This window comes from Anarrhichthys ocellatus, unplaced genomic scaffold (assembly GCF_004355925.1).
Source record: "Anarrhichthys ocellatus isolate YVR2014 unplaced genomic scaffold, GSC_Weel_1.0 scaffold47, whole genome shotgun sequence".
Classification (NCBI taxonomy): domain Eukaryota; kingdom Metazoa; phylum Chordata; class Actinopteri; order Perciformes; family Anarhichadidae; genus Anarrhichthys; species Anarrhichthys ocellatus.
In genome coordinates, this window is record NW_022280077.1 from 1,598,859 (window position 1) to 1,607,163 (window position 8,305).

Below are 8,305 nucleotides of genomic sequence, written 5' to 3' on the forward strand. Positions count from 1 at the left end.
TATAAAAATATTAAATGTATTTCTGCAGTTGTGATGATTCTTCACAATCCTGTCAACTGTAAACAAATGGATAAAAATGCATGTGAAAAGTTGTAAGAGTTGTTAAAGTCGAGTAAAGTTATCTACAGTTAACATGTCAGTATGTCTATGTCAGTAAATATATCCACATTCAAATGGACAGTTTAGGAAGTGAACTTTATTTAAATAAATAGCCACATAAATAAACAATCTTTCTTGAACTAACATTCTCTCTTCCTTTCCTTTCCTTCCTCCCTTCACACACTCACACTCACATACATGCACATGCTCACACAATCAAGTAACAAATCAGAAAAGAAGAAAAAAGAAATAGTTTATCAAAAAGGGTCATCTTACACATTTGCATCAAGTGTGTTTCAATTGTTTTGTGGAGTTTTTTCATCATGAGAAACAAAAAAAATTTGAATAAAGTGCAATTCTTGCTTCTGTCTCCACAGCAAGTTGAAAGGTCAGATTGAGAGAAGAGAGGGAGAGGTCAGAGTAGATATCAAAAAGGTTCATTAACGGAGCATTTCGACTCTCTTTCTTCTGCGTAGCGATAGGAGATGTCAAACCTCTGATCGTGAGTTTGTTCAAAGGCAAGTGTTGGTAGTGAGTGCAATCAACCAAAAATAAAAAAAATATTAACACTGCATGTTTCCAACGCAGAACTGGGTTTGGAAAAACACTGCTCTTCAACAAGTTCAGATAAAAGAGAACTAATTGAGCTCACAAATAAACCAGCTTGTTGCAGATCATTTCTACTTATAGACAACTGAAGAAAGTTCAAGTTCAAGCACAACATGGTATTGCTATGTTCTGATTTTTTTTTTCTTCTTTTTTTTCTTCTTTTCTAGAAAAGTACAAAAAAGGAATACCACCATGGTCCTGATAGTGAAAGCTAGAAATATTAACAATATGTGTAGCATTTGGATTTGATGGACGCAGGAGTTTTCTCAAAGCTAAAGCTTAGGAGATCATGTGAAATATATGCGCGCTAACCACCATGCTACATTTTGAGACAGCATTCAAAGTGAAAAGTCAGTAGTGTCTGTGATAGATCACCCATCTCTTGTGCTGTTCACTCTTTGGTAAAACCCATATTCTTCCTTTCAGTTAAAGAACTACAAGCTAAACTGTGTGAAGAAACAGCATTTTGAAATGCCTTGAGTTGTTCTCTATCAATTCTACAGTATCATGTTATTATGTTACATAACTAGTACTTGTTCTAGTCAGCTAGCTAGCACAGCGAACAGACAAATGAAAAGTAACAGAAAAAACCTCAGGCATATGTACATTTTGACGATCCTATGCAGAGCCTCATCCTTCGTCTGTATTTCAATGTGAAATATTGCACTGTTCCCACAGTCATTGTTCTGTGCACATGAAAACTGTTGTTCCTCTGACATTCTGGGATTGACAACTTTTCGTTAGGTTTTGTTTTTTTCTTGCCTGCGGAGGTAGTGAAAGCATCTAACAAGATGGTCTTTGTATCCACATATGTAAGGTGATGTACCTGTTGTGCTTTACTCAATCAGCCAGACACCATCTTCCTTCATTTTTGGCTGATAAGGATGGAGCAGTGTTTTTGTGACTTGAGGTAAAAGTAGCATTTGCGTAGCTATAATAACGAAAAAAAACAAAAAACAAATCACAGTTTCAATAGAAAATAAACTCCTTCGGTGAAGCTTAGGGCAATATACTGCATGTTCATTGCACGGCTACAGAGAAATATCTCTTTAAAAAGGCAAACAAAGTGGGAAAAATGAAAAGAAATTTGGTCTTTTGTCCAGTCCAGTGAAAAACATCGAGAACAGGAAATGACACAAGAAGTGTCTAAAAAATAATGAGGAAAAGGGAGCCTTCCTGTATTCAACAAAATCAAATAGTTAACTTAGACAGAATGAAAACATGTGAGAAATAACTGTACTGGCTAGCGTCAGCTGTCATTTAGTTCAAGGGAGCTGATGAGAGTCTTTCAGTCTATTATTGCTTCTCTGGCTGTCTGATACTGGTTCAACGCCTTGTCCAGAGTTTGGTTATTGCTTAGTCTTTAGCTTATATGATATCAAAGGTGTACACGACATACACACGTGTGTGGACACATTCTCATATGTGTACCGCATGTTGTTAAATAAAGTGTACATTTGTCACTTGCATCTGCTTTTTGTTCTTTCTCCTCACTTCTGCTCTCTTTTCTTCTCGGCTCAAAAATCAAGATTTTTTTTCTTCAACAGAGAGAACAATCGCTGGTCTCAATGGCTGATGCTTTACTTCACCATCACACAGCTACTGAGCTGCTGCTGTGCAGCCAGACCCAACTCCTGCACCTCAGGGTCTGTGCTGGAGGCCGAGCCCTTGCTCCACCCTGCTGGTTTAGACATGATGGGCAAGGTGCCGTGTGTTGCAGACTGGGACTGCTGCTGGAGGCTGATGTGGGGGCGAGGTTGCGTTTGCTGGCTGATGTGCAGACGAGCCTCGAGAAGGTAAGCAGCGGAGGCCACGGGGGACAGAGAAGAAGCGTAGCAGGATGAGGAGGATGAGGAGCAGCCGGAGGAGGAAGTCTCGAGGGTTTGTTTCCAGGGGCCGTGCTGTAAACCCACCGAAGCTTGCTGAGAAGGCAGGGTGGAAGGGGTGGGCGTGTCAAACATGGAGGGGGAAGCAAACACTGTAGTAGGTGGAGGAGATGGGGACTGATGCTGGGCCAGAAAGAGCAGGGGATTCTGTGAAGGCCCTGTCTGAACAGCTTGGACCTGAGGCTGGGGTTGGTGCTGGATCTGTAGCATCCTGGAAAACAGACACAGAAGATCAGACTCTCTGTGGGCTGTGGGCTGCCTAAGACAAATTCGAGACAACAGAATGCCTTTGTGTAATCATTTTCATGTGTCTCACCTTTGCTGGTGCAGCACCTCCTCCAGCATGATGCGGTGCTCGCAGAGAGCTGGACCCAGGGACCCTCGGCTGCCACGGTTACTAGAGAGCGGAGGAAATACCTGCCTCGTCAGACCTTTAATCTTATTTAATCCCAAGAGCCCTTTAGTGCGTGTGTTTTTCCTCAGCTGCTGGCGGAAAGCTTTGAGGCCTGTGGAAAGACATGGGAAAGTGTTACACAATCCTCCTTTGATCCGATAATGTGACACCTTATTTAAAAAAAAAAAAAAAAAAAAAAAAAAAAGATGAATTTTCATGATCATGCTCCTGTACCTTGTGTGAGGGAGGTGTCAGAGGCTCTGCGGCCCTCCTGGAAGCTGGCAGCAGGCAGGCTGCCCTGGGCCTGGGGCAGGAGGTGGGAGGAGAGGGTCAGGGGAGCTCCAGCAGGCAGCAGAGCTCCACTCTCAGTCCAAGAGGCCAGAAGTGTTGACATCTCACCCCTAGACGCCTGCAAAGTGGGGGCTGGACAGGATGAGGTCTTCAGACAGCCGTCAGAAGAGGCACCATCTGAGGGACTGACCACAATACCTACAGAAACACAACAGGGAAGACATTGAGACTCTGTACGTGTGACAGAGTGTGGATTGATTGCTATTGTACAACATACTTACATGGAGGGTGGCACTGGTGGAAACTGGCCGACACCTCGGCCAGGGTGTGTCTGCGGGAGGTGGTGGTGGGAGGGAGCAGAGGCCCGTGAGTTTGTGTTGCTTCCTCCTCCTCCAGGTCTCTGGGTCGCACCTCTTCGCTGATGCTCGTCTCCAGCAGGCTGTTGGGTGAAATGGAGCGGTTCCACAGCAGTCTGTTCAGACTGGCCTCCACTGGAAACACCACACGCTGAACCAGAAGGAGTTGGACTGTTAGCCACTCATTGACAGGTGCAGTATTTGCCTGTGGTCTATCAGTAGATGAGGGCAGAGGGTGAAGTCTCCTAACCTCTGAGCTGCCGAATGCTGTCAAGTTGAATCATTATTTACCTGGAACAATCCACTTTGGTCATACTCCATCTCCGGGTACACTGGAGGAGTGCTTTTGGGTGGAATTGAAAATGCTGTGGTTCTAAAGGTGTCGGTGGACTCCATGATCACCTAGAAGCAAGCAGGAAGCACACCGGGTTTTAGACCTCAAGTGTGAAACTGCAGGTTACATCAGGACTAGGTACTGAGCTTAGGTAACTTTAAGCTCAGTGCACCCAGCTGAAGCTCTCACCTCTGGGCCGGTGGAGTCGGAGGTGCTCCTGGGTCTCTGGCTCCAGGTCCCACACTGGCGGCTCAGCTGCTGGGTACGATGCTCTCTCACTCTCTCCAGCAGCAGGTAGTAGATAGCAGAGAAGTGATTATAGCTGCTGCTCTGTAGAGACTGAGAAGAAGAAAAGAACTTCCTTTAGCTCTTCCCCTATACGAACTATGTGGTCAGTCTTGCCTCTCTTAAGTATAAACTATTCTTGAGACATAAGTCTCCTGAAACACCACGTTCAGTCACCTCGATAGTCTTCTGGCGGTTGATGCCCAGTGTGTTCATGATGCCCAACACTGGTTCACTGTAGTCCCCCAGGTTGGAGTTGTACTCTGTCAGGGAATGGCTAAGGGTCTGGTGGGCAGCTGTTGGGTCTGCCAGCATCCAGCGGTGCTGCTTGATCTGGGCCACGCTGATCCTCCTGGCTGGGTCTACCACCAGCATCTTACGGATCAGGTTTTCACAGTCTGGAGGACGAAATCGAAGAATGAGTTTTGGATTCTGAGCACTTTGAATTCAGACAGAATTGGTAATTAGCAGTATTTTTTGTTTACAATTTAGTTGCCATTTTACCTTGAGACATAAAGAAAGGGATTCTGAATCGTCCCTCTGTGACTCTCTGTCTGAGTGCAGGAAGGCTGGGTCCGTCAAATGGAAGCGAGCCACAGACAAGAACATAAAGTACCACACCCAGGCTCTGTAAATAAAATAGCAAAAAGGAGAATATCAGCATAAGAAGAAAACGAATGCTGGATTGAATAATTCGGTGTATTTTTTCCTTCTACCAGCCTACCCAAATGTCCAGCTGTGGTCCCTCATACTCTTTCCCTTCAAACACTTCAGGGGCAGCGTAAGGCGGGCTGCCACACCATGTCGACAGAGGCTCCCTTGCATTGTAGAAGTTTCCAAATCCAAAGTCTGTAAGTACACAGGAAAAGAAACATTAACACTTTGTCTGGCATTGTAGAACACCTGCCTGCCGGCAAACCACTAACCATTGTAACAACAACGGCTTATGAGCATACCTACCAGCCAGTTTGATGTTCATGTTGGCATCCAGCAACAGGTTCTCGGTTTTTAGGTCACGGTGAACGATGTGGTGTCGATGGCAGTAGTCCACGGCTGTAAGAATCTGCCAAAACTTCTTCCGTGCCTCATCTTCACTCATGCGGCCATTTGAGGTCAGGTGGTCTGGAGAGATAGCGGATATTTTAGTTCAAGTCAAGATTCGGCCTACAATCATTTTAAAAGCAGAAAATATATATTTGAAAAGCTGAACTCACCAAACATTTCTCCGTTCTTCGCATACTCTGTCACAATGTACAGCATGTCTTTGGTCTCCATGACCTAAGAGAAATTAGAGAGTGAAAAAAGAAACGTTTAAACCAACTGTGTCATTGGCAGAAGGTGATCACGAAGAGTAAAACCTGTTCTATGGCCTCCAGCTCAGCCCGCTCCTGGCATCTCTTGGCATGAGACATTTTCCAAACACAAAAATCCCCATCTCATTCCCCTCCATCTTGTTCCACACACACACACACAACACCAACACCCTGGTTTTCCATGAAATGCCCTGTTGCATAAGCCACCCGTCAGTGACTTCCTGGGTGGATTTATTATGTTTTAAAACCCATTTATACCACAAACCCAGAAGGGAAACACATAAATGCATTCAGACAAATGATTATCAATGGATAGAAATGTTCTCCCTAAGGCTGACTGAAGTTGGCAACGGATTATCTCCTTATCTCTTTACTTCTAGAAAACAAAGAGACATATTCACAGGGGCTGTCTAGTGTATCAAAAACACCATAAGTGCAATCACTTATGAAAGACGCGATTCCCAATCCTTTTCTTGGAACTTATATAGATTTAATTTCCCAGGAGAACCCTCTGGGACGGGGCAGTTGAGCACAAAGCAATTTTTGTCATATGACAAAGCCCTGTCTGAAATTCTGTTGGCCACCTTAAATTAAACATTTCTAAATTCCACTGAATGTTGGAGCTTAATATTTTTTATCCACCAGCCCCTTTAGAAAACCAAGAGATGGATGATTCAATACGCAGTCCCCTCTAAGCGGGGAGCCGTCTTTATCAGAGAGATAGGGCAGCTCTCTGGGGCTCTGTCACCTTGAGGTGCAGCTGACGTCACAGCTCTGAAGAACAGGCACAGCACGTCAAGGACCCTTAACCCAACCCAGAGGGAAGATTAAGCCCTGACTATCCATATGTTCCATTTTATTTTACATAAAGTAGCTTTGAGGCTGTTGAAGCTGAACGATGACACTGAGAGAAAAATGTAAACCCAAGACTCCATGTTTAATGGCTGCACCTTTCCATCGCATGCAAATATTTTAAATGTCTTGTGCAACATTGTACACATTTCTCACAATTCAGCCTGACATATCTGAAATCTTTGTAACATTTGGAGGAGTGGGGTTGAAGAGGATGAGAGGGGAGTGTATGATTGATGCAAGATCAAAGAGAGGCTGAGACAAAGAGGCTTCAATGATCCTTGACGAGGAAGGAAAAATAACATTTCACTCTCATGAGATCCGTGAGAGACTGGAAACAGCAGCTGATTTATCAGGCCAGAGGTCTCAGACTGCCTCCTACCATCATCGAGTACCGACCATCTGACTAGCATCAGTTCCGACAACCCAAGGGCACGAAAAAACAGGGCGCATCACATGCAGCATACAGACAGAGGTCGTCCATGTCAGACTTCAGAGCTGTGATATTATCTTTAACTAATAATACAGTCTTATTCAATTTATCTTCTACGTTATATTGTGAATATGTATATTTGACATTTGACCCAATGGACTAAATGTTTGATATTATTTAACATTATTGTTATTGCCTCTAAATTCCCACAGCTGTTTGTTCTAACTCTTGTAAACCTTGATTGGAAATGCTGATCCATTTTAATTACCTAAAGCATTAATTACTTATCCAGGTTGATGCCTTTAAATTGCTTGGGTTCTGTGAATTACTAAAGCCAATTATATTTAGTTAACTATCACGTAAGGCAAAGAAAATCAGCAAATCCTCACAAATGTGAAGCTGGAAGAAGAGAAGGTTTGACAAATTTACCTCCTTTACATTTTGTCGATTGACTAATAGCTTCAACGACTAACTGTTTCGGCCCTTCTTGATGGTAAATAATCGTAATGTCATGCTTTTATTGTTGTAGTCAAGACCCGATGCAGTAAATACTGATCAGCTGCTTGAAACCAGACATGAAGTAATCCTCAAAAGGAGCAAAACAGCACAATGGCAGAAAAAGTTCAGAGTAAAAAAGAAGCAAAAAGACATTGTGTGCGTTTGTTTGCGTGGGTGTGTGTGTTTGGGTATTGCTTGCCATACGCGTGCCACAATGCTCGCAAGGCCAGCCGAGGAGAAAAAAAGCGGATTCTCCCCACTAAGTCTTCAATATGATTAGCAGTAAAGCAGCGCTTTGTAGGGGAGGCTTTTCACGTGACGTGCAGACACATTGCACTTGGCTTTAACAGATGCTAATTGGGCTTAACGCTCAGACCCGTGGACACATCTTTAACCAGAAGTCTCCAGACTGTTCTCTGATTCCAGCATATCTGCAATCACCTCAACCATTGTATAATTGAAAACATCTTGGATTGTTCCCAGCGCTGACTGGTAGCCATGATTATTCTCAGTGTCTCTCTCTTACACACAGACACACACACACACACACACTCCCACACACACAGACAGAGGGAGGTCAAAAGGGATTGCACTAATGCTGCTGGGCTGTACTTATGATTCAATGTGTTCTGAGAGTCAGCAGCTCACAACAATCCCGTTCAAACCCATTAGATAACAAATACCCCTTATGTGGCACCGCTGCATCCACATATCAACAATAACGAGGCACAATGCTCTGCACCACAGCAGTGTTGCTGAGGGAAATACATTTGTACCCATTTTACACATTGCATTTTACACTCAGATTCTTGCATGCGTTCAGACTGGCTCCGTGCACTTGGAGCCGTCACAGAACCAGGATTCACAGTCGTTGATGCAATACGGGTTGAACAACTCACTGCTGCACGCACACACACACACACACACACACACACACACACACACACACACACAC

The 8,305-nt window shown here is 44.0% G+C and overlaps 1 protein-coding gene across 1 annotated transcript in view; it reads right to left on the minus strand.

The window, feature by feature from the left end:
- Positions 1-352: 352 nt before the first annotated feature.
- sik1 (salt-inducible kinase 1) overlaps positions 353-8,305 on the minus strand; it is a 9,027-nt gene continuing 1,074 nt past the window's right edge. The window contains exons 3-13 of the mRNA XM_031869470.1: positions 5,469-5,532; positions 5,215-5,376; positions 4,979-5,103; positions 4,759-4,882; positions 4,432-4,652; positions 4,159-4,308; positions 3,927-4,037; positions 3,561-3,786; positions 3,223-3,477; positions 2,911-3,100; positions 353-2,805 (exon numbers count right to left, since the gene is read on the minus strand). Of these exons, the coding sequence (XP_031725330.1) occupies positions 2,289-2,805; positions 2,911-3,100; positions 3,223-3,477; positions 3,561-3,786; positions 3,927-4,037; positions 4,159-4,308; positions 4,432-4,652; positions 4,759-4,882; positions 4,979-5,103; positions 5,215-5,376; positions 5,469-5,532 (2,145 nt within the window). The 3' untranslated portion in view covers positions 353-2,288. The remainder of the gene's footprint in view (positions 2,806-2,910; positions 3,101-3,222; positions 3,478-3,560; positions 3,787-3,926; positions 4,038-4,158; positions 4,309-4,431; positions 4,653-4,758; positions 4,883-4,978; positions 5,104-5,214; positions 5,377-5,468; positions 5,533-8,305) is intronic.